The following is a 26,960-nucleotide window of genomic DNA, read 5'->3' as shown; positions in this document are numbered from 1 at the left end:
GGCTCTATTTAAAGCTCCCTCCATTGCAGAGATGCCAAATTCATTCTACAATGATAATTCAAATCACTTTCTGTCTTTCCCTCTCCTCTCCTCTCCCTCCCTCCCTCTCTCTCTCTCTCTCTCTCTTTTTTCCTGGTCAACACCTGTGCCTGAAAATTGTGCGTGGCGCGTTGCCAGCGCACACAAAAATCCAAACACCAGTAGCCCAGATTAAATTCAAATTTACAAAAACAACATATTTTCAGATTTAACATGCCGGAGCTTCCAGAGGGGAAAAGAAAGTTGAACAAGTTATTCTGTAAACCGAAACATTTACAAGTTAGAATCAGAACAAACAAGTTGTTGATAAAGACTTTTAAAAAGAGGATTTGTTTTTTTATATTATACATTTATTCTATATTCTATATTTTATCAAGACAAATTAAATGCACTTTATTGTAAATTGTACTCCTTATACTACACAGTATTTGTATTTTTATGGAAAATTTGTTCCAGGTATTATATCGTCTTATTATCTTAGAGAGATAGATTTTCATTAATTTAAATAAAGTTTTGAATCTCGCCACGTTTCCAAACTTATTGTGACTTCTGACCTTTAAAGTAATCAAACACTTTATCTGCTTTCAAGCCCTTTAAACAGGTTAAATATAATGAACAAGATTATTTTAATAATTTAAAGGAGAAAATAAAGAACTCTGTATTAAAAAAATAAGCATAAATTCCCTCCGTCATTCAAACACTGAGAAGTCAGAGGTGAATCATCATCATCATCCTTGACGGGTGTAGTTTTAACATGACTGTCACTCTCACATGCAGTAGTGCATTGTGGGATTGATGGTTTTTCAAGATCATACAGTAAATGAACTGCACCGTACAATAAGTACAGGGAGTTATTTTAAGCTTTAGACTGAAATCCGTGTTCTCTAGCGTCTCCTATTTATTTTTGCGAGTCCTGAGGGGAATCACTGAGAAGCTTCATCTGAAATAACTAAATCTACAATGTTTAACATTCAAACTCGGGTTTTAAATCCAGAAAACATAACGTGTCGCGCTGCAGATCCCTGCGTGTTGTTCATGAAGTGTGTGATCATTGCAGATTAACCATATTTAACCTCTGCTGCACTCGTGACCTGCCGCACACACTCTATCGAACGTCTTCATTCCCGTTACACAGAGGAGGCTGAGCTGCGGACAACAGTGCCTTTCAGTGGCTCAACAGAGGAAAGAAAACACACACACACGCACACACACACACACACACACACACACACACACACACACACACACACACACACACACACACACACACACACACACACACACACACACACACACACACACACACACACACACACACACACACACACACACACACACACAACTCTGGGCCTTTGACACTCTGAGCTACAATAAAAATTGTAAGAAACATCCTGATAATCAATTCGGAAAGAATTAGAAATTGAATGAACAACAATAAATGTTTCACCAGACACCAAAAAGATTATACATTTATTTTCACACTAATCATTTATTCATTTGATCTGTTCAGGTTTATTTTCTGTAAATACTATCTTCTTAGATTAAGGAATATTCAGAGAATGAACTGTAATATTAAGATAAATATCCCTGGCTTTGTTTTCATTTAAATTAATTATCTGCCTAAAGACGTATTGAGTCTTGATGAAAATCAGAATCTAGATTAAAAAAGGCCACGGACTAATTTGAGAGTTTACTCTAGTTGTTGAAAATGTGTAATGCATGTGACAACTTTTTCATACGACAATTTATAGGTTAATTATTCACATACAGAAAACAACAAAGGAAAGCTCCAGGCCCCTGAGGAGACACCAGGTTTCTATAAGTTACTGCACTTTGACTTCACCTCTAATCTTCAACATCATCTCAAGCTGCTCTGACTGATTTGAGATCTGACTGTTTTTTAGAGAGAAACTGTCAAACTCTACAAAACTTTGTATTTCAATAATTATGCTAAAAATGTGGATTTTTAAATGAAGTTTTCTTTAATTAAATAACCACAAACTAACACTGAGTATTCCTGCACAGATGCACTGGTTCCACTGGACTTGATTTGGTTTTCTTTAGTTAGTTAGTTTCTTTTTATTTCTCCATCCTTCTTTGTTCCTGTCTTCCTTCCTATCTTCACTCACTTCTTTAATTTGTCCTTCCTCCTCCCTCTCTTCTTCCTCCTCTTCCTCCTCCTCCTCTCTGTGAACCTGGTTAAACATCTTGATTGTGTTGTAATAAACAGCAGCCTGGACTCTAACTCTTTCTCACTTGTGTGTCTGTGTGCAGATTCTCCAACAATTAATCCCACCCAGCGTGGACTCGTTTAATATTCTGCTCCATTCCACTCGCAGATGTAAAACGCATCCTCAGCTGACTCACATAATTACTATGATACATCCCGGAAAAAGGTTTCCGTGTCTGAGTGCAATCGCAAATAACCAAGTGCTGTGCGGCTAATTATTGATAAATAAAATTAGTTGGGAGAACTTCAGGTGGGCGGGGCCGCGTGCAGGTGTTTGCCGCGTGCGTGCACGTGAGAGCGCACACATGCACATGCACGGGAGGGAGGATGAGGAGCAGGGGGGGGACGGCGCTGACCTGTAATCACCGGGAACAGCGGGGACTTAATGATGTTTTGGTCCGTTGATCAAATTTCACATTTTCGCACAATCATTTTAGGCACCTGCGCAGAAAACAAAGCCTGGGCGGAAACTGGTGGCCCCTGGGAACCACTGAGGTGTGTGTGTGTCTGTGCGTGTGTTTTTTTAGATGTTCTCCTGTGTTGTTTTGATAATACGTCCCTGTCCAGACACTTTACTTAATAAAACACACACAGACACACAACAAGGGCGTTCCATGTAACCCACCATTTGAGGGGGGCCGTACATGATTGTCCTTTCTGTGGATAACCACTCTTCGGGGCCCCTCTCGGCTCAGGGGCCCCAGACATTGGCCTGGATTCTCTACCCTGTTGAGACGCCCCTGACTCACGGGTTACTTTTGAGGACATTACATAAACTTGCATTCAACAGCGTGACACCTGAACTCTGACTTTAACCTAAACCACTGACTCAACAACCACCTTCCATTCTGAGGTAACTGGTTTGAAAGTGAGTCTCTGACAGAAACACTCCCACTGGACAGGAGGCGGATAAATGGATATTTATCTCCCTCTAGTGGAAGTTATGGGTAAAGCCACCCAGCTGCCTTTACGTCCTGCTCAGGCAAACACAAACTCAAACACACACACACACGTACAAACATTCAACTCTTTCTCTGCTTCATCAGAACAAATATTGGGATTTGAAATTAATACACATGTAGTAAGTGCTGCTATGAGATATTTTAAATATCCGCAGATGAGCCCAGGAGCAACTTGAAGAGTTTATGACGGATTCCTTTTTAAAATATCTAATTTAACCTTAAAATAAATATTGTAAATAACAATGTGTTTACGATTATGAGGCTGTTGTGAATCATGTGTTCTATATTGTTCCTGTCAGAGCTAATAGAGCCTGTACTTAAAACGGACAAATAAAATATCTATTCACAAAATGCAAACTATATATCTTTACATTAGATTATTATTACTATTATCCATCCCACCAGCTTATTTATTATTGTGCAAGAAATATGTTTTGTAGGAAAAAGCAAGAATCAGCTTCAATGTATTAGTAAAATCTAAGGAAAATTAAATATATTAATAAACAAAATAAGAATAAGAGTATAAGGTTAAACAGATCAATACAATTGAAACACTCCTGCACCATTTGACCTGATAGTGAAAGTAAAGTCTTATTTAAAGATAAATGACGTGTTGCACTCGTGTGAGTTTTTCCACGAGTACCGGAAGTCGTCATGTGTGTGTACTTCGTGTGCAGAGCATTGTGGGTAAATCATGGGGGTGAGTTGTATAACACCTGAACTGTGGGGATGGAGGCAGCCTCGCTTCTTGGGTCAAACCCCGCGTGCAGTGTCGTCTCCACCCGGCTGTGATGCAGCGGATCGTCGGTCTCGCTGCCTCCCCGGAGCTCGGCGGCCTGGCCGGGTGCAGGCCCGGGCTCTGCGCCTGGAGGACGGGCCCTAGCGGCCGCAGACAGCCGGTCCTGCAGCGGCAGTGGGCGGGTGCGAGTGCGAGTCCTGTGCGTCCTTTCACCGGGGCTGCAAGCCGGGAGCTCTGCCGGCGAAGGGTCGTGTTCGTCGGTCAGAAACTCAGACTCTTCTGCTCGCAGCCCGGAGCCGACGGGCCGGCGGGGAGCTCCGGGCCCCGGCCCCCCATCTCCGTGGTGGGCATCCCGGACCCGCTCACATGGATCCGGTGTAAAGTGGAGATGTACCTGATCCATCTGCTGTTCGAGCTGGACCTCCACTCTGAGGAGTTCCACAGAGGAGTGAAACAGGTGGACACCGACAAACCTCCACTGAAACACACACTGAGAGTTTGTTGTTGTTTAAAATTCTATTATAACTTTATTCCTCAGTTTATAGAACTTTGGTTTAAAAGCTGCGAACATCAAACAATCTGAAAAAAAAACTTACAAGTTTAATCTTAGCTTCTAAAAGTTTATTATGAAACTTCCTGTATTAAAATGTATCTATAAACTTGTTTTAAAGTTGTTTACTTACATTATCCAGAAGTTTCCAGCGAATTTCCAACCCACAGAAAAACCGACACTTTCATCCCGGAAACTGGCGGCATCGTTTGGGCACCTGTTCGTGACGTCATATCCGTCCAAGCATGCGCAACCTGGTGTTTCTCTCTCTAAATTGCGCCATATTTTTTTTTTAATAACTTGATAGGCTAAAGGCTAGGTGATCGTATCAATCAAATTCTGATAGAATTTTCACGACACAATTAAGAGAAGCTTAAAAACAACAAACTCCGTCTGTTGTCATTATTTAGATGGAGAGACCCCTAGTGGCAGACAATTGCATATTGCGCATTTAATACAGAATTAATGTAAATGGGTGAAAAGCAACCAGCAGGTTTAAACTCTATATTAAATCTGTTTTTACATACAGACAAGGATCTCAATAGCAACTACATCGAAACTTTCAATCAATAGACTTCGTAGTGAAACAGAGATAAAGACAAATAATAACATTTAACACAAGCAGCGCAACCCACAACTGGGTTGACATCATTGACCCTGAAGCATGTGATTAAACTCCCATCTTGTCCATCTCAGGCCTTGGTCCACGTGTCCGACATGATGTCCAGTGGCAGATACCATCAACTGAGGGGGATAGTGTCCAATGAGGTAACAGATCAGGCACAGAACTGGATTTGTATCCAAAAGAAACATGAATATTCTCCTCTTCTTTCTGTACATAACTAATATTACGTAGGACATTAATGGACCTCTAGAGCTGTGGACTCCTGAGGCTTTGAGGTTGTGTCTTTTGTCTCTCGCAGATGGTCGAACACATTGAGAAGAGTTGCAGGTCCCTCACTAAAGCTCAGAGACAGCAGCTCGCCGTCAACGAGGAGGATATCATATTTCTGATTCCTGAAGACGTGTCTGTTGTCTATGATCAATACGGTGAGTTTGGTTTAACCAGCCTTTATACACTGAAAAAAGCTTTGAGCTAGAAGATGATTCGAGTTGAAATATGCATCATGTCGGTGTGTCGACCTGAGCAAACAATGATAAAGAGCTCCACCTCCAAGTTAAAACAACACTATTTAACTTATTTACCTTTTTAAATAGCTTCAAAATTAGTTGGAGGATTCAGGGACTTAAAACAAAGAATGTTTCCTCTTTCTTTCCCACTCCTTACCTTGAATGTCCTTGGTGAGTGGGTTCGATCTCTTATGAGAGTCACAGCTTCACTTGTCACAATACAACACAATACGTTTCCTCTTCATCTAGATCTGGACTCTAGATATAAATCCCATCAATCAGTTATAAATGTGTGATTGTTAAAAAGTTTCATCTTCCCAGTGGAAACCTCATTCCTGCTGACTCTTGATTTCCTCTCTCGGGTCACAGGTAGAAAGTTGTGCATCGTGGTCATGAGGTTCTGGCTCCTGTCGGCGCACGAGGGCCCCGATGACCCAGAGGCCACACACATCTTCAGAGTGGCCTCCAGTGAAGACGGCAGCCCACAGAGGAAGATGGCCACCGCTGTCTATGAGTAAGTTCTCAGCTTGTTGTCGTCAGCACACTGGAAATTACCACGAGTCCATAAATACGGATTACCATCAAATCTCAGCTTTCACGCGTTTGGATCTTTTTCACACATTGCTGCTGACACAAACTTTTTGATCAGTGATTTGCTCAAAGCTCTTTACCGAAGTCTTTTAACTTTATTCCTGCACAATTATTCATGCTAAAATTATATTTATATACAGAAACGATTATATATTTGTAAGTTTCCTGCAGACCTTCCAACATGAGGGGGGGTAACAGCTGATGATGGCATGTGTGTTGTTTTTAAAATATACAAGGGAAAGATAATCTTTGAGAAATGTGTATGGGTGAGAATTCATGTAACATTATAATCCTCACTGCTGCTAATACACAAAAATATTAATAGTAGTCATATGTTTGGAAAACAAAAAGCTAAGAGAGTGACCCCTCCCTTGATTCAAGTAGAATGTCTCTAATCTCAATAAAACCATCAGAGGAACAGAGATGTAATGGAAAACAAAAATAACAAAGTTCAGCAACATCATATATTCCACGTCTGAAAAACTCTAATAACACAATTCAGTTCTGATTATGTGTCACGTCTGCGCTGACATCATCTGCTGCTGTGAGGAAATGATTTCTCTCCCAGTGAGCGTCGCGGTGAAAGCCTCTTTCCGTTTCCTGTCGGTAATCCGGTTTGTTGTTGGAGCGCCTTGTCGGTTTCTATTCTACCTAATGCCCACCTATCTAGTTGGCCAGATCCTCCTGCCTATTGTTCCCGGTCTCAGAGTCGCCTCTGAGAAAGCCTATTAAACTTCAACTGTTATCCCCAGAGGCTAGAAAGACAGAGTCTGGCAGAATAAGGGAAGGTGTTTTCAGAATCCTCTCATCGTTACTTTCAAGGTGAGACGAGAAGCAAAACTTAAGTTTGAATGTCAGTCTGCGTTTATCACTTCGGAGTGAACTTTCATTTATGATGCAGGATTATTTTGGAATTTTCAAGAGAAAGGAAACTGTCTCAGTTCCTGTTAATCACGTCTTCCTCTTTCCCATCTAGATTCCAGCGAGAGCTAACGAGGGGGGCGTCTCCCGACTGGACCATCACCACAGTTTGGCACTGGCACTGGACACTGGCGAAATAATTCAACTCAACTCTGTGAGGAGTTTTCTCACTTAACTTATGAACGTGTGAAAGACGACGGACAGAGAGAGCAGCAGATTAAAGAGCCGAAGCAGTGGAGACACTTGAAGACTTCAGTCCTCCTACTTGAAGTTCATCCTTTGATCTCCCTCGGGGCCTTTTTTAAAAGACTTTCCTCTTCTGATTTTACAGGTTAAATATCCTTGTTTTTATCTGAGCTACATGGACGGAATGATAAAGTCATTGGAGGACGACTTAAACTCCTATTTTCCTGAAAGTCTCTGAATGTGCTGCCAGGAAAATAAAATGTTAAAACCATGCCCTGGCTCTTCCTGTAGCTTTCAAGCTAGATCTTTTTCTTCTTTCACAAATGGAGTCGGCTTATGACACAATTTTTCATCAGGTGATGGAAATCCTCCTCATTCCAACTATTAAACATTACCCCCTCTCTCCTCTTCTCCACTAGACCAACAAATATGTCAGTACCACAAAAACAACTGTCCTGTGTGGACCGGTTTAGGAGCTGTGGCACAAATAGAAGTTAAATTTTCACGTAAATAACCTGATTAATGTTGAAACAAACAGTAAATGGATTAAGGACGAGAAAGGAAAACGCACAATGTCCCCAGGTTCCCAAAGTTTGCATCAGTTCACTCAAGTTGTTTCTGACCTCAGCGCCAACAGGCTGAAATCAAATCAGACTGCTTTAGCATCACTGTCTTCCACAAGCGTCTTCTCCACACGAGACCTACAAGGGACCAGATATATTAGTATTCTGCGACTTGTGATAAGAAGCAAAGTGAAACACGATAATCCATTTTCCATAGCAGGCAGGAGGGGGCGTGAGTCGCGGTGCACGGTTGTCTGCGCCTGAATGTTCAAGCGAGTACTTTAATGGGTCCTCGAGAAATCCCAACGCGAGTCTTATACCAAGTGGAAATAGTTGTATAGCATCGCTGCGAGCGAGAATCACAAATTCTCCCAGAAAAAAATCCTCCACCTGTTCCACCAACTCAGACGCCGGCTGCCTGCCAGAGCCGTGTCACTTGTCAAAGGCATCACGTCTGACACGCCGGTGAATGCCGCGTGTCATCCAATTCTGTTAAAAGCTCGCTGCAATATTATTAATGTTGACACGATATCTGACAAACAGAGGATTCTGTCATTAGCGGCCGCTAATTCATGCATAATGAAACACGCCGGGGATTATTCTAATGTTCCTGCATGGTAATGTGTGGTCTGCGGAAGTTTGCGTGGGGGTTTCTCGGTTCCAGTCGAGCATCTTGCGGAGTCATAATGAGATTAGACGAGTGCGGTTAGCTTAGCACATGTCAATATGCTCACGGACACGGTGGCAGCACATTAAAACAATTTGCCACGCCTGTGCATCACTCGGTTTAATGGAAATTAACACAAAAACAAGTGGTGAATGTACAAATGCTAATGTTGTTTTATTAGTTATTTTGCTGTTTTGTGATGTTCTGACACGTGGAATCGGTCGCGGTCATTAATCTGGTTAGCCAAACAGATTACCAGCAATTCCTGGTATCTTCTTTAGTCTGCACGCATCTCAGCTCCAAGGACGCATAAATTAATTGTATCATCTCTGTCAAGACTCATTTAAAGGTTGATTAATAGAATTACAAGATAAATATGCTTTAAAAAAAAATCAAACCCTAATACTCCAAACAAATGATGAAGGTGCAGAGAACAGCGAAGGCTCTTACAGGCTGTTATTATAAAGTCCAACGCAATCAATTAAAGATTTAACAGTGTTTCACAAGAGCTTAGGTGTAACGACAAAAGATGTCACGTGGCATTCAACACAAAGAAGCTGAAGTGTTGACACAACAAATAAGCTCATGGAACTCTATCTTTTCTTTTCAACGGCAAAATTAATTTTCACATAAACAAGACACAGGGCGGGGAAGGAAAAACTTTATCTCTTGAGAGTTAGTTTGGTCCCATCAGCTAACATGGAGGAGGTGGGGTTTGTCACCAGCCACCAGGGGACAATCAAGATGCTTTGGTTTCACTTTAATTTCACTGTAAATATTCATTAAACTTAATTATGAACATAAAACAGAGTTGTTGTTTTGTATCGATAGAATAAACCAGATCCACAAACCAGACAGACGACAGGAACTCTTCACCTCAAAGTTTTAAAGGTGCAGCTCACTTCTCCACCGTGTCAGCACATACAAACCAACTTGATGGTGTAAGATATAACGCAACATATTGAAAAATGTATAACAGGTGCAGTAGGTCTTTTTTCATAACCCCTCTTTTTTTTTTTTAATGGGTGCTCTGCCAGAAACTGCTGCGTGGCTTCCAGCAGATTTCGTGAAATAAAAGGAAAAGGCAGCGCTCCAGAAAAAAAAACATAATCCTAGAAATAGGTCGAGAGGAAGCTCAGATAAAGGCTCATATGACAACACACATTAGTCTGATGGTAGCCATTAAAAATGTTTCGTCTTTTAAGAAGAAGTTCTAGGCAGTGCTGCTTTCCTCTGTTTGTCGTTTCAGTGGATTCAGAAGCAGATAAAGTATCAAACCATCAATTTTCAATGAAATTAAATAGTTCCAGTGCACAAAACGCAGTTCTTAGTATTTATTTGATTCAGCTGCTTCTGCCAGATCAAATCGACCTCACAGGAACAAAGTTTAAAATATAAAGTTTAGTTTCTCTGGATTTCATTAGTGAGTTGATTAATGTAAGAGTGCATAAATCTCAAGGACGCAAAGCTCAAGCTGAGTACTGTTCATTTTGATATCAAGCGGTTGATCATATAAACGCATCCATGTGTCCGATTGTTAAAGATTTAGCAATTTAAATGTATTCCTGGCTCTTTAATTACTTCTTGCAATGAAGTTACTGATATTTTAACATTATCGTTGCTGTGTGTTTTTACCAGTATGCTTTTTTTTTGTGCAGTGGAACAAATATTCTGCTTTTGCTGCACACGTTATTTCTTTTTATTTCAATTTGATTTACCTACGACCATTGAAAGAACGAAAAGTCATTGTTTCTTTATCATGTTAAAAAGATATATATATCGACCGTGGTGGGGAAGCATTGCACTCGTAAGAAACCTCCTCAGAATCACATGGCCTGTATTTCCTTGAGGACGTCGCTGAAACCCTGGACACAAACGTCCCCGTCCGGCTGCCTCATGGACGCCAGGTACCAGGCCTCCTCGAAGGTGTCCTCCGAAATGTCCACGCCCACATTCCTGAAGATCTCTGCGATCTGTGAACGAGAGGATTAAACCGTCAGTGATGAAAACCCAGTAAAATACCTTTCACTGTATTTAATTTGGATCCAAGTGCACTGAGCAGCACCAGTAGAGCTTTAATGGTCAATGTGGAAAAAGACCTGAACCAATATGAAACAGGCTGATGATGGAAAACATTTCCTAGACAGCTAAATATTAATTCCCTATTTATTTCAAGCTGCTTTAGATAAAAGTGTTGTTGTTTGTAATCAACTCAAAGATTCGACTAATGACTAAAGACAAGGACACGGCTGCAAACTTCTCCAGACTTCTTTTTATCTAAACTGCTGTTAAAGTAAGAACAGACTGTGAATGATCTGGAAACAGACTTTTTTTTCCTCAGGCAGATATTTAGATTCGTTGAACATTGGAGTTATTAATAAGATAAAGGATAGTTGAGTTGATCTGGGATGACAGATCCAAGGCGCTGCCTCCCTCTCTCACTTACTGAGACGCCCACGTTAAGCAGACTCTTCATTAATGTCGTTAGTAACATCTGTGCTTTCCTGCTATGATCGAGGAAAATAGTCTGTCGTGAAAAAAAAGTATAATACACCAACATCTGTCTCCTTCAACACCCAATCATTCTTCAAAAAAGGTCAAACCGGTCTAATAACGACTCAACCTTAATCATATACAGATCAGAGACAGCCATTAAAAGTATAGACCGTGTCACTGTGACCTCCCTGTAGACACACACAGTTTGTGTGTTGTTATTTGAGTACACAACAGCAGATGCCTACCTCCTCCTTGGTGCGAGGACAGAAGAAGTGTTCCTTGAAGGCACCTTGGAGGGCGGCCACCGACGGATTGAGGAGATCTGCCACCGAGGGTTTATCACCGTAGTTGATGCGGTCGGTGACTCGGGCGATGTGCGGAGCCGGAAGGTCGGAGCGCACAGACGGGACTCCATATGTGCGACTGTCTGGAGAGACCAGATGATAAGTAAGGATTTTTTTTATTAGACGGGAATGAAGGAAATGTAAATAGGTTCATTTAGCGCTCGTAAATATTACATAACTGTTAGACGTAAGTCAGAAACAGAAAACAGATGTCTGTAGCTATGTTTAAATTTAAGTATGACCTTGAAAAACAGCATGAAAGTATCAGGCAGTGATATTAATGAACGACAACTGCCAGGATTGTGTCTCTATGATGATAAATGTACACAAGCGGCTTGATTTCATATTACTCTGCACATTCTGACTGTTTTCACCCATAAATCCTTCTTAAAGGGTCTCAAATATTAAGAAAAATGTCAAATCTGTGAATCACTTTATGTATTATTCATCAGAATCAGAATCAAAACCAGAAGGTATTTATTGCCAAGTAGGTTTACACATACCAGGAATTTGCTCTGGTTATTGGTGCATAGAATGAACATAGAAACATAAAAACACAATAAATACACATAAGAAAAGAAAAAACAATATATATTTACTACCTATTTACTTCTTATTTACTAAATTTTCTAATATTTATACAAAGTAACATTTATTTAAACATAAACATACCTAAATAAAAATATATAAAAGATAAAAGATATAAAAAGTGAAGTAAAAGATATAAAAAGTGACAGAAAAAGGCTTTTGCTGACGTACTTGGTGTGAGAGGACGGTCCCTGTTTCCCCCGATGAAGGAAGCGGAGGTGATGAAGTGGTCGGGGGCCTCCTGGAGTCGCCTCAGGGTCCTGACAGTCGTCTTTGTGCTGTCTGGCCCCACAGGCTCCATGTCTTCAGGTTTAATCAAGGCCTGAGCGGCAGGAAGCGGTTCTGATTGGGACAGAGACGTCATGTCTATGTCGGCTGGAGCTGCAAGAGACAAGAGACACAAAGTCAGATCCATTAACATGAGGCAGGACCTGAGACCTGAGCAAGGGAATTAAAATTAAGTGTAAATAAACAAAACATTAAACTGACCATTCATCATGATGTATCGATCCCGAGCGTCGATTGGCATCCTGTCCTTCCAGTTGAGGAAGTTGGCGAACTCCAGGAAGTTGATGTGTCCGTCCTTGTCGGTGTCACAGTAATTGATCAGGTCGTCCACCACCGACTCGTCCACCTCCAGATGGAACTGACGGCAAACTGCCAGAAGGTCGTCTCTGTTGATCATCCCCTTCCCGCTCTGGTGATTCAGGTAAAGAGATTCACATGAGAAGTGTGAGACCAGGAGGTTTATGGGACTGTTGTTGCTTTTATCACACACGTCTTAACACCACTGTCACATCACTGGCTTCATCTCAAAGCTTGCAGCTGGACTTTCTCACTGCAGATCACTTTGTTAGACTCCTCAAACAAGGGTGTGACCAATATCATCAATAATGGCTGCCAGGGTCAAATGCAAAGCAGGATTTGGATTAACGACACAAGCTACTGTGCCTTTTGTGCTGAGATGAACAAAAATGTTCCCTGAGAGACAGAGCGCTGGTGAAATGGTTGTTTTATAACATGTATTTTCTCAGGTTACATTAAATCAATCAATCAAATTTTATTTTTAAAGCTCATTTTCAAAAATCTAAATTTGTCCCATAGGGCTATAAAAACAAATTCAAGTAGTTAAACAAGAATTAACTTTATTTATGCATCACGGTTCAGAACACAGTAATAAAGTCCTGTACAAGTGAAAAATGAAAAGACAAGGCAAAAGACTGACATTACACATTAGCACCATCATGGTAACGTGTCACCCTCCCAGTCGTACCTTGTCATAGTGCCTGAACGCCTGCAGCAGGGAGGGAAAGTTCTGGAAGTTGAGCCTCTTGAGATGGATTCGCACTGCGCTGACCAGGCTGTGCTGCCGGCCTGGGATCCTCACGTACTGCCCGGGCTCCGTGGAGTGGATGACCTCTCCAGCACCTGTGAGAGAAGCAGGCAAGTTTGATGTCTTGAACCAAATTAACTGTCGGCAAATCTTACATATTCAAATTATGGAATCCGTAAAATTAATTTAAACTCAACCGAATTCATCCAGCGGCTTGGGCAGTCCAAAGATGTGGTCCTGGGAGACATTCAAGGGATTTCTTCTCCTGAAACCATGAGTTTTATGAGAGGATGAAGAAGTAAAACAGTTCTGAGTGAATTACAGTTTATGGTCATATACTTACATCTTGTTAGCTTTGTCAGAATTTGGCTGCATCCTGTCCTTGTCCCCAGATCTTGTCCAAACAGTCTTTGGATTGTAAAACCTGTGGTAGGGTAGTAATCGTGCAAGGTGAGGTATTAATCAATTTGTTTATTTCAAAATTACACACTGTGTAGATACAGAGAATCTACAACAACACAAATTTGGGTTTTTTTTGCACTCACCTCCGTGACTCCCCGTACCAGCACAGAGTTTTGCCGGCAGTGCGTCCGTCGTCATGATGAGGCGTGGCCTTCCCGAACCTGCTGTCTTTAGTCTCCTGACCCCAGTTGTACTTCCTGTCAATCTGCTCACCTGGAGTAGTGGGTAGGGGGGGGGGGGGGGGATTACTTCATGGTGGTGACCAAGCAGTCGTCACAATTTCAAAAACAATCATTTAAACTCGACTAAACAGAAAGTTGCTAGTAAGAGAATCGGCTTTTATGAATGAGATGATCTCTTACCAGAAAAATAGGCATTGTGGGTGCGGATATAATTTTCATGCCCCAACTGAGCAGCCGCTTCAATCTGCTCGGCTGTTTTTGGAGGGTTAATAATATCCCACATATCGTGATCTGGACAACAAGGAATGAGAGAAAGAGAGAAGAACAATATTTCCTTCTTCCTGGCACAGGATTTGCTTCTGACCAAACTTGCCTCACTTGATGTTACACATACCCCAAATTGTTTTATCACCGAAGGGAGCCTCTTCATTATTCGAGGGGGGAGGTCCCATCTGAGTATCTGCTTCACGGAGCTCGAGGAGCTTACTTTGGAACACAGTCTTCAGGGGAGGATTTATCAAGCTCCTGACCTGGAATCATGTAATAATTACAACTTTATAAACATGTTTTGTTTGCGTGGTATCGGGAAATGTTCAAGGTAAGTCCATGGTAAAAACTAAAGTTGAGCGGTACTGACAGTAGGACATGGGATGTTCCTCATGCCATGAACAAGAGTGCTGGCCACATCTGGATCATCTGCCTTCCCATGGTGCACCCTGGCAGCTCCTGGTTCTGGTGCCATGCGATATTTCCGTACCCCCGGGGGGGTGGAGGGCTGAAAATTTTGAAAGTACACTCACCTTCAAAATTGACCAAAGATAACCTGTTGGATTCACTCATATTCATAACATTTACTCTTTGTTTATTATTCTTTAATTATGTAATTATAACATTACCAAAAATGTGAAGTTTAATGGTTATTATACTACTTTGTTTTGTGTATATTATTGTGTATTCATTTCATTAATTATCCTTATGGAAGGTCCCATTGGTATAAAATATCCTCCTCTGTCAATATATAAATAAAAGCATTTACAAATAACACAAATTGTCCTAAATCCGAGCAGATTAAAAAACAAAAGACAGCCATACAGGAAGTTCAATTAAATTATAAACAATTCTGGTTTATTAAAATTGAGTATTTCCATTTTCTATTATCTTATTCTTCTACTGCTTTTAATTGATATAGCTTGAAGTATTTTGCATGTTCAAATTATTAATAAAAAAGATATATGATTAAAAAATAAGTCTGGTTATGGATTAAGTTACACAGTAGTATATACATTTACCAGCTGCACCATCAGTGATGCCTACACATGAATGCATGAACAATTATAACCCACATTTTGTATAGGGAGTACATTTCCTTCAATGGAGGACTGTTACTTGTAACTGAGTATTTCTACACTGTAGCAAAGGTACTTGTACTTGTGTGAGTTCTCTCCCCCCCACTGTACAAACCCGTGTCACGTCTTGTAAACACATCTCAGCTGTGTCTCCTGCTGGCCTCAGTTTTCCAGCCTGTTGTTAAAAGAAAAACACAGAAAACACAAAAGTTTACTGAGATTAAAACACAGGTGCAGTATGCTAACACCACGTTAGCTAGCTAGCATGATGTGAACCCCTATGATACACTACACTGGGTCAAAAATTACCTGTATTCATTTTCTGGTGTATCATACATGAGTGTATCTTTGCTATATTTTTGAAATAAATGTATTTTATCATTTAATATTCTAAGTATTCATCAAATATCTTTTTTATTACCAGAAATCATTATTTCCCTTTCCATTAATTGCACACAGATGCTTTTTGCACATTCTTATTTTAAAATCTATTACTAGTGAGAAAGACAAATATGAACAATACTAACTAGCTGTTAGCTGGCTAGCATCTGTCCTAGCTAGCCAACCATGGCGAGTTTAAAAAAATAAAACTTGGAATATAACAGTATATACTTAATAGACTGATAATATGTGTATTTGAAAATACGCTTTTGATTTCCTTTATCCAGAGTCTGGCTGGTCACAGTCATGTCAGACTTACAGTTGGTAAATTGCTTCTGGTTGACATGTTCATAAAGATGCTGGATGAAGAACAGGATGAGGAAGATGAGGAAGATGAGGATTATTGGTCTTGATTCTGAGTCTGAAATGTCTGAAGTTGATAATTTAAACTTTGTTCCACATAATCAAGCTGGAGTTTGTGGGCGTGTCTTGGAATTCCAGCTCTGCTACATGAAGAAGGATCCTTTGATAACAAAGCAGAGTCCTCAAAGGAGCCTTCTCCTGAATAAAAAATGAAGAATAAGCCATAAAATAATATATATAAGAACATTCGCCATCGTGAAATATCACATGAAATGAATCCAGGTAGTTGTTGTCCCGTGTTGTGCATTAGACGCTGTTTGCATTGTGTGAGTGTATCAAAGGTTTTAAAGTGGACTTACCGTGGGTTTGTGTGTTTCCACGTGTTCCTCTGAGTCGCTCATGATCCTGTTGAAGTCACGTGGAGCAGAAATAAACTCAAACGTCTCTAGTTTGTCTCGTTAACGTCAAAGTTTCAAAAGTAAAAAGTTCGAAGACGCAGAGCTCTGTTTAGGCTCCGTTGCCAGGCAGCAGCAGTTCACGTTACAATACAGTAACGTAGTATACTAAATAAAATAAAACTTTTTACGAAAAAGTATTTAAGGTATTGTTTCTCAGTGAGGTCATCACATTCATATTATTCACAAATATCAACAGTAATATTTGTAGTATTTATTTTTGATGAGGTGGAAACCGTTTTTATTTTAAATCTCTTTTCAGCCTGTTTATTGTTCTGGATCGTTTTTATAAGATAGAATATGATAAGATTAGAAAAGTTTAGATAAGATAAAATACAATAAGAAAAGATTACATCAAATACGATAAAATAAGATACAACAAGATAAAATATAATATGATGTAAGCAAATAAGATACATTACAATAGGAAAAGAAAACACTTTATTATACAATACAATACAATAAGATGAGATAAGATACGTTTATGATAAGATAAGATAAGAAAAGAACAGAAACATGATGTTGAATGTTTATATTGAATATTGCACATGGTGATGAATACAACACAGAAATAAACTCTAATATAACACGTATGAGACTAAACTACACATAGAAGAAAACAGTAATACTACACATATAAGAGAAAGTAGTAATATTATCTTTGTATATTATTATTATGTGTAGAAAACAGTAATACTACATATAGAGGAAAAACTGTATTACTACACATAATAAAACAGTAATACACATAGAAGAAAGCAGTAATATTTTATAAGAAAGCAGTAATATTATGATATATTATTGTTACGTGTAGCTGCTCGGGATGTCACCCAGCGGTGAGTTGAGCTGACACGTGATTGGCTGCTCGTCCTGGTACGTAGCGCATTGTCAGTTCCAGTCACACGATCTGTCATCATCCTTCGTACGATGCTAGAAGGGAAGTTGAGAGAAGTGGGACATCGGGGATCCTCCTGAGATCTTAGGCTACCGCCGCCGTCCGGACCCCGCTGTGAACCCCCGCCGCCTCCAACCAGCATCCCTCCCGGAGAAAACACACTCCACACCCGCCCGCTTCCTCCCGTTCGCCAGGTGAGAGCGGCCAATGTCCGGCGTTTGGCTAACCAGCTAAGCTAAGCTAGCTAGGTGGCTAATGGCTATCCCGAGGGCTCCTCCCGATGCGGCTACACGGCGTTAGCCCAGCACAGCGCCTATTATCCGGCGAGCTAACCAGCTAAGCTAGCCGACACTTGAAGGGCCCAAGCTGTTTAGCACAGTAGCTTAGCCGCTTTGTGTTGTTGGAATCCGCCATCACGTTAGCATCTTTATTCCCCATTAACGTGGAATATGACAAACATTAGCGTTAGCCCCCTCAGCTGGACCAGGGTAGGTCAGTGGCTTCACGTCATGTTAGCTAATGTTAGCTAGCTGTCATTAGCTGTACACACCCAAAAAAAAAAAACCTGCATCCTCCTTGTGTGTTCTGGGATTCTCAAAGCTTCACATGTGTGTGTCATGTCCACGTGTTGTGGATACACACCTGGCTCCGGATAATAACACAATTGAAGCTAACGTGACACTTGTTAGCTTGAGCTTTGTATTAAAGGCAGATATTGGGGTTTTTGTGGGGGGGAGGCTAGCTGATGCTAACGCTAACAGTCGTTGCTGTGCTAATTCCGAGCCAGTCAGCAACAACACAACAGGTTATTTGTGGTGAACGGTGTCGTAACGCGTTGTGGACAACGTGGACAGTCATTATCTTCTCGTGGGGGCTGAAGCTCTGTGGGACACTCTGTTGTTGTTGTTGTTGACTGGTTCGTGTTTGTTATTCACCTTCTGTCATCAACACCCTGCACAGAAAACTCCTCTAAAATCCACCTGGGAGTCACTGATCTCAGGTCAGATTCACGTCACTTAAATCTCAGACACACAGACGTGGCCAGGGCAGACACTGACACCTTCATCAAATACTCCGCTCTTTCAGAAGTTTGAAGTATCAGTTAGAAACTTGTTCAGAAGTTCAGAGACGTCACGATACTGTAAATCGTCTCACTCTGTGTCTGTTCAACTATGTTTTTTTGTCATAACCTGTTTCACATATTTGCTTGTGTAGTTATTAGGGCAAACAAACCACTATTGTGTGGAGGAGAATGAAAGTGTAGCCGTGAAACGTGAAACTCTTCGATGACGTGGTGTCTACGGTGATTCTCCCTCCATCGTCACCGGGTGATAGTTTTGGTGATGTGGTGGAAAAATATCTTCATGACATAATGTTGAAATTCCTGAAGTTTTTGTTTCCAACAGAAACATTTTCTGGAAACAACAAGACTAGAAAATAGTTGTGTTGTTATTAGTTGTTTTTCACATATCTTATCTGTGATGTAAAGTATGTTGTAATATATATTAAACTCTGGGTTAGAGGAAGAATGGTTTTATATCAATATATCAATCATAAGTAAGAACATCTACAACATTGACTAGTTAGGGTGTGTCAGTAAATCTTATTTATTTTGGGGATTACTCATAACATGATAAAATTATTATTTTAATAATATTATTTTGTAGATTAAGAGCTGCAAACCTGGATACTATATTTGTCTGTACAGTAATAAATGTATTAACTATATAAATAGTGTTGGCTTGCCCAGTGTTTCAGTTTTCTGTCGTCACGGTATTCCCCTTCACCCACAGAAAATACATCACATCTTAAAACTTATTATCTTATTATAGCTTTAGTCAGAAGATGTGTTTTCCATTTGCTGTGTTACCACAAGTTACAAATAAATAATTTAAGAAAATCATCCCGTAGCCCATAAACTGCTTTCATTCATAGTTAGAAATGTAAAAACATATGTTAAATTGTTGTTCTTGACATGACACTGACACCTTGCTTCCTCTTCTTTGTCCCTGTTCAGGTATTTTCTGGGGTTTTTCCCATCAGGTCAGTGGCCAGAGGAAGTGAGTGGACGGTGTGACATGGCAAATAGAGCTGGAGCCACACGACCCAATGGGCCAAACACAGGCAACAAGATTTGTCAGTTCAAACTTGTGCTGCTAGGAGAGTCGGCGGTGGGGAAGTCGAGTCTCGTGCTGCGTTTCGTCAAGGGACAGTTTCATGAATTCCAAGAGAGCACTATCGGAGGTACGTATCTTCAGACCTGAAACATATTACACACACGGATCATTACTATTGACTTGCTTTTATTTGCATTCTTGTCATGTGAGAATGAATCACACCATTTATCATGATGTCACTAATAAATAGCAGTCGCAAGAATCATATTTGTGTCGTCTGATTGTAGGAAATTGGTCAGAAATTAGTTGAGCATACCAAAAAGATCACGCTGGCAAACAGATGTTAATAGAGGAGGAGGAGAAATGAGGAGAGTTTACAAATGAAGCTGGTGAAGTTTGAGGGTGAAAAAAGCCGACAGAAACAGAACAGTAGGAATTATCGGCATCTAGTTCCTGGTTCCTCATGTAAACCACTGGTCCAGTGAGGTTAAACTGGTCCGTTACCACCTGTATAATCTAGATTTAAAACACCTGTACAGTAAATGTTATAGTTCTGGTTATCTCTAATACGTATTAATGTGCATTATCAAGCAAACTGAAGAACCAATTAAACAAAACATAGAAGGAGAATCTGGGTCAATGGGTGGATCCCAAGAACTGCATGAGTGATCCAGTTGGGAAAAGTGAAATTGTAAACAAGACGTGCAATTATTTACATTTTAAGGAAGATAATGTTCATTTCCCTAATTCAAGTTCTATATATATATATATCTGTTTTCTTTTGTTTATAGTTATTTATGATAAATTCTATGGTTAAACTGTAAAATAGTAAGACTCAATTACGTATCTTTGTCATAAGGGTTTGAAAAGAAACACACCCACACACATGTATATAAAGATATATTGATCTATACAATTGCATATTCACTATATCGGTATAATGATTTCACTAATATCGTATTGAGTGAGATTGAATTGACTGTTTCCTCAAAGGATAAAAGACAATTCAAGAAAGAGAAACTGCCCCGAGAAACCCAAAGAATCCTTTCTGTCTCATTCTGGAGGCATTTCCACATTTGTTTGTTCTGTATAAAACCTGTTTGCCATTACTAGGACCCCTGTTGTCCAAATGTGTAAATGTGAACCAAGTGGAGCAGACGATCCCCAGTGGGTCTCCAGCATTGGCCTTGAATTATTTCCTCCCAGAAACACATCCAGTGCTGCTCTCTTGCAACAGGCTCATTTGTCATTGGCTCCTCTCTCTGTGTCCCTGCAGCTGCCTTCCTGACTCAGACGGTATGTTTGGACGACACAACAGTCAAGTTTGAAATCTGGGACACAGCTGGTCAGGAGCGCTACCACAGTCTGGCCCCCATGTACTACAGAGGGGCCCAGGCAGCCATCGTGGTCTATGACATAACAAATGAGGTGAGTCAGGTGTGAGTGTTGTTATCAGAGCCGCTGTCCTCTAGACGTGGTGGAAACAATAAGCTCGTCCATGATGAGGAGATTGTGGGGTTTTCCAATGATACCTTTTGATTTTGTCAAGCCTCAATAAGAACCTTATTTTTGTATATTTACAAGTTAAGAGGTTAGACATCACTCAACAACCCAGTGTCCTGTAGACAATGAACATTAGATGTCACTCACCCCCCCACTTAGTTTCCAAAGAGGTTTCACACTTAATGACTATGTGCTGATAGAGCTGTGTTTACAAAGAGGTGAGGATGGACTTTTTCATTATCATTCTCTTAAAAACAAAAGAGGCAGCTGCCATGAAGTCAACAGGTGATTCAGAGTCATTCTATTTCTTCATTGTACCTGAAAGATCGGCCCTGATTCAAAATGCAGTCGATCCAGACGTGTCCACATGTCTGTGCGTGGACAGACAAGTCCTAACACGGCCTGACCTGAAACATTAGACAACTAGACAAGTGGAATTCTGACTTGGGTCCTGAGCAGAGACGTGAAGACACCTAACATGTAGTGGTCGATACCGAAACCACGGCACAACACAAAGACAACACAATGAGACTTAAGAAGTGTAGGAAAGTTACGAGATTTCTATTATCAGGTATAACTCAATGACTGTAAGAAAACATTATAACATGCAATGTACACACACACACACAACTTCATTCTCCAGTGCACGGCTGCAAGCAGTAGCTCACCACAGCAGCAGTGACCGACCATTAACACATTTATTAAAAATGTTATCAGTGTTTCCTCTGGTATGTTGTTTTAGCAGCAGGGAGGGGCGGGGGGGGGGGGGGGCAGCCCCTGACAAGTTCCTTCTAACACTTCCTCTCAACTTTCACATTAGACAAACAGTGTTTGTATTTTTATTATTCAAGACGAGGTTCTCAGCCCTCAAACAACATTTAAGTTGCTCACTTTTCTGACATTAATATCATAACGTCTGTTTGGTGTTATAGCACAACCTCCCACACTGTACCTGATTCTACCTTTACTGTACCTGAGGACGTTTCCCTTTGTTTCATATTTCATCAAATGAGTCTCCTCTTGTCCTTACAGTTTAATCACATCTCTCTCTCTCTCTCTCTCTCTCTCTCTCTCTCTCTCTCTCTCTCTCTCTCTCTCTCTCTCTCTCTCTCTCTCTCTCTACCTCTCTCTACCTCTCTCTCTCTACGTCTCCCTGTTTTGTTTTCCAGGAGTCATTTGTACGGGCAAAGAACTGGGTTAAAGAGCTTCAGAGACAAGCCAGTCCCAACATTGTAATAGCCCTGGCTGGGAACAAGGCGGATCTCGCAAACAAGAGAACACTGGACTTCCAGGTTTGTCTTCTTCAGGTTCTTTTTCTTCTAATGAACTCAGGATGTGAACAATAGCTCTCAGTAGAGCACCGCCTGCCACCAAGGCCCAACCCCCCCCCCCCCCTCATGAAACCATGAAACCACATTTGTAACAGCTAGACCCAAATATAACAAATTACTCACACTTGTGAACACTCACACGTTATCACAGATACACCAGTTGTGAGTTTCAATCTTCATACATAGCAACTGAGAAGCATTCAGTCATGTGACCTGTTGTGTTGTGTTGGTTTCTCTGTCGCAGGACGCACAGTCGTACGCAGACGACAACAGTTTGCTGTTCATGGAAACGTCAGCAAAGACTTCGATGAACGTGAATGAGATTTTCATGGCCATCGGTGAGTGTCTCTGATTGAAGCGCCTGACGAGAGCTTGAATATTATATGAAGTGGAGTTTTAATTGTGATCCTTCCCAGTGTTTCCTGACTTCAGAATCAGAATCAGAAAGTATTTATTGCCAAGGAATTTGCTCTGGCTATTGGTGCATACAATGAACATAGAAACATAAAAACACAATAAATACAACACACATAAGAAAAGCAATAAAAATAAACAATATATATTTACTCACTATTTACTTCATATTTACTCCTTTTTTCTAATATTTATACAAGTAACATTTATTTAGACATAAACGTATCTAAATTAAATATATATAATAGATAAAGATGCAAGACAGTGAACAGTGTCAGATGCAATATGCCAGTTGAAGTTGATGTTAACTTCACTAGTGAATGTGCATGTGATGATAAAGAATGACGTGTTAGATGTGATGTTCCCTTTTCTCTTGAGATCTGACATTGTGTGAAACTTCATTTCAAAGTCAGTCTCACATATGCATAATTTATTTAGTCAAAGGTAGATTTGACTATTAGGTACATTATAAAAAATAAGCCAGGGTCACGTACCTCCGTGTCTTATCACTCCTGCTCATCGAGTCTCTGTCACTTTCCCGTTGCAGCAAAGAAACTTCCCAAGAACGAGCCCCAAGCCACCGGCGCCAGCAGCGGGCGGAGCCGGGGGGTGGACCTGACGGAGACGGCTCAGCCCACCAGCCGTCCCTGCTGCAATCACTAACCCAGCTCTTCCTGCTTATCCTCCCCCCCTCCCCCCCACACACACACATTCACACACACACAAATCACCCCCGCCCCTCCACTCTGCTCCCTCTGGACATCCACCTGACCCCCCCACCTCACTCCCCTGGATTAGCTAAAAGACTCTGTATAGCTGCATTTCTAATACCTTTTTTTTTTTTTGGTGGTGTTCTTTCATTTTTTTCTTTGTTTTTCTTTTTTTTAAACTTTTTTTAAGAAGTGTATATCAGTATAACGGATGCATGTATCACTACAACGCCTAAAAAACACACACACATTTTTGTTTCTCATTTAGTCAGTACGATTAACCCCGTGTTAGACGAGTGTGAGTGAGGGAGGGACCTGTGAGCGTGGGATCATGTGTGTGATGAGGAGGAGCAGCCTCATTGGTCGACTGGGTGTGAAGGTTGAAGCCTGTAATACTCTTAGCGAGCGGGTTTAGTTTTCACAATCACAAGAAAAAACATATTTTTTATTTTGAGAGATGCGGGAAAAAAGGACCCCCCCCCTCCCCCTCCTCACGTGTGTCCCCCGAGACTAAGTCCAGGCTCCAACATGGAAAAGTGGGGAAACAAGTTTAGCACTCCCAAAAAGTTTGAAATGCACAAAAATGTACTTTGAGAAAATAGTAGAAAAGCAGCCTGGATGTGTCAGAGTCAAATAGTTCCCTGAAAACAAATTGGCGTCTCCATCTGGGGAGCAGTGTGCGTCCTTGTCACTTTGCCGCACATCACACATCCTCTCCGTGATGTGAACAAAACACAGGAGTTCAAACCGGCACCTCCAGGCCAAACTGAGAAACCGCTCTGACAAGATGTTTAAATTCAGCTTTGCTATTCAATGGAAGCTTTCATGCTACAGCGTCTTTGGAGTCCGTCATCACAGAGAAGCCCACGTGTCAGCTCCGACACCGATCTGGCTTCACATGAGAAAAATAGATAAACCGTTGAGCATCCTGGTTAGTGAGTCATCCTGCAGGGACTCGAACACACGACACGATGTCAAACTCCTGTCAATCCACCTGGTTTCTGTTTAATCTGAATTAAGAGAGCGGTGGTGGCAGTGGAGGTGTGTGGGGGGGGGGGGGGGTTAAGTTCGGAACAGCTCACAAACAGAAAAATTGGATGATCCATTGTCACTTATACTCTAATGTTGTTACAGGGTGCAATGTTTTCTTCTTCCTCCTTTAGATCAGCTTGCAGAGCTCACCAGGACATTGATCCAGAGATTCCGAACAATTGTACAGTTCAATATCCGTCTGCTTTGGGGTTTTTACTTTCTTTTCTTTCATTTTCATTTTTCATTTTTCATTCTAGACCTTTGTCACAAAACTGGTCACATGTTACGCAGTGGTGGTCTTTTTAGGTATATGTAGTGTTATTAACAAAATCCCTCTGTGGTGTCTTGTTACTTTTCTCAGAAATGGTCCATGGTCACGTTTGAAAGGAACTTTTATTGCATTGCACAGTGTTGATCCTGTTTTAATTCATGATGACTGCCCTTCGATTTTATATGACAGACTGTATTGGACTTGCTAACCTACGACTATGAACAGGTAGCGTAATTAACCTGACCGTGGTCTCTCTCACAGCTCAATGAATTTTAATAATGTACAACAGCATTACTAGTGATGGGCTGATCAGTTTTGAGTGTCTGAATTCAACTTAATAAATTCCATAAAGAGATCCACTGTGTGCTCTTTATTTTAGCTTGGAAATAAGTTCACACGTGAGTCTGGTTTTTTTAACTTTCTGGGTCACTTTAGGCCACTTTCTTTTTGTTGTTTCCTATTTCTAAAAGATAAATAATATGTGATAAAAGTATGATAGTAGCCACAAATGAATGGGAACACTGGTGGGCTGAGACACTGTGTAAAGAATGGTATTTTAATTAAATGCAGCAAGAGGCTGAGATTATTATGACTCTGGCGCGAGCTTTAAAACTACTGAACCTTCCTTTAATATGAACATTGTTTTTATTGTTCCCTCATGTGCTCAACACCCACATCTTTAAAGCCCTGCACCCCCTAGTTCAGGGGTGTCCAAACTACGGCCTGCGGGCCATCTGCGGCCCACCATCCATTTTAAATTGGCCCTCCTCAAAAAAAAAAAACAACGTAGTTTTGCTTTATTTTGAAGATATTGTACTTTCTTGATTCTTGTTGTTCTGGGTTTGTACCTTGAATGCACTTATGGTTAGTTGCTTTGGATAAAAGCGTCAGCTAAATGAAATGTAATGTGATGGACTATGGCCCACTGTATTGCAGCTGTCCCTCAGAACGCCACCACGCCTCCCCCCCCCCCCAATGTCAACAGTCCGCTCCAGGGCAGGGGGGCGTGTGGGCATATGTGGCCCTCGGGATATAAATTTTGGACACCCCTGCTCTAGTTGAACCTTCCTCCTCAGGGTCTCGGTTCAGTGGCACAGACCCAGATGATAGTGTTGCACGGGTCATGGATCACGTCTCCTCACTTCCCTGCAGGACGTCTGTCAGTCTGATGGAAACCTCATCCCACAGATCGTCCTCCCTGCAGCTGAAGGTTCAGTGGAAGGCCGTGTGCTGTCAGAGAGGTGACACGTGATGGAAGTGAAAACGTGTCCACCTGAATTACTGCCTGATTGTAGGTTTGCTTGTGATAAACACAGGGATGAGAGAAGCAGTCCTCTATTCTGATTTCTGACACAGGTGTACTCGTATATGAAAGACACCTTGAAGGGATAAACAGGTGGGTTTGGATGAACTCTACTCAGAGTCTGCTCTACTTCATAAATCAAAATCTTAGAGTCCAGCTGTTTGCTCAGGATCTCTTCCTGAACGGTCCAGACAAAGTAAAATACCAAAAAGTCGTTTCTCTGGGTGTTTTGACGCTTTGGCCGTTAAGCCCGTCAACAAGACATATTAAAGTTTTCATGTGTGACCTGGTGAAGTGCCGCTCTGAAGTTTTGACATGTTAAAGGGTTTTATGAGTCCGGCTGGACGCTCTGTGGCAGAAACTGCTCGTATTGGTTTTCATCGCTCGTCTTTCAGAGCTGGAAACGATGGCGGGTGTTTTCTCCTCTGGGCCCTCGAGCTCCTGGCAGCGTTTCCTGAGGTGGAAGTGGAAAACGTCAGCTCCTCTTTTGTGAAAATCTCACTTTTCCTTTCACAGTTTATTAAAGGGACGTCAGCAAATTGTACCCGAGTGGATTTGAATCATTGTGAGGTTTTTTAAATCCCCTCGAAATGAAAATCTGTTCCAACACCAAGAAGATGAATTATCTGAAGACAGAAGTGCAGTTAACACTTCACAGATTAATCATCACTGCTGTAAAAAAAAACCTTGTTCACATGAATAAGTGAACTCTCAGAAATGATCAGTGTTGTTAATTTATTTTGAACAATCGCTCATGATCACAAATGTCCGAGGAATAAACTTGTTGAAGGAAAAGACGCTTTTCAGATGAGGTCAGTTTGTACGCTGTCAATCAAAACCTGTGAATCACGTGTT

At 41.1% G+C, this 26,960-nt stretch overlaps 3 protein-coding genes across 3 annotated transcripts; 2 read left to right on the top strand and 1 right to left on the bottom strand.

Moving 5' to 3' along the window:
* Nucleotides 1–4,022: 4,022 nt before the first annotated feature.
* Nucleotides 4,023–7,620, top strand: si:dkey-82o10.4 (uncharacterized protein LOC797793 homolog). The gene is made up of 5 exons (XM_053432849.1): nt 4,023–4,427; nt 5,217–5,288; nt 5,444–5,570; nt 6,021–6,165; nt 7,219–7,620. The coding sequence occupies exons 1-5, from the start codon at nt 4,023–4,025 to the stop codon at nt 7,301–7,303; spliced, it is 834 nt and encodes a 277-aa protein (XP_053288824.1). The 3' UTR covers nt 7,304–7,620.
* A 2,785-nt stretch (nt 7,621–10,405) lies between these two features.
* On the bottom strand, nt 10,406–16,475 carry efhb (EF-hand domain family, member B). Its single transcript, XM_053432212.1, has 12 exons — nt 16,434–16,475; nt 14,622–14,759; nt 14,379–14,514; nt 14,165–14,275; nt 13,886–14,015; nt 13,684–13,764; nt 13,538–13,605; nt 13,281–13,435; nt 12,497–12,704; nt 12,179–12,373; nt 11,321–11,502; nt 10,406–10,552 (listed from the first exon to the last, which is right to left on the bottom strand). The coding sequence occupies exons 1-12, from the start codon at nt 16,473–16,475 to the stop codon at nt 10,406–10,408; spliced, it is 1,593 nt and encodes a 530-aa protein (XP_053288187.1).
* Nucleotides 16,476–17,409: 934 nt separating this feature from the next.
* rab5ab (RAB5A, member RAS oncogene family, b) lies at nt 17,410–25,157 on the top strand. The gene is made up of 6 exons (XM_053432958.1): nt 17,410–17,618; nt 19,442–19,668; nt 20,818–20,969; nt 22,214–22,336; nt 22,620–22,713; nt 23,337–25,157. Exons 2-6 carry the CDS (start codon nt 19,503–19,505, stop codon nt 23,450–23,452), a joined length of 651 nt encoding a protein of 216 aa, XP_053288933.1. The 5' UTR covers nt 17,410–17,618; nt 19,442–19,502; the 3' UTR covers nt 23,453–25,157.
* The last annotated feature ends 1,803 nt before the right edge of the window (nt 25,158–26,960 follow it).

This window comes from Pleuronectes platessa, chromosome 10, assembly GCF_947347685.1.
Source record: "Pleuronectes platessa chromosome 10, fPlePla1.1, whole genome shotgun sequence".
NCBI lineage: Eukaryota > Metazoa > Chordata > Actinopteri > Pleuronectiformes > Pleuronectidae > Pleuronectes > Pleuronectes platessa.
This window is presented reverse-complemented; position numbering and strand designations above follow the sequence as displayed.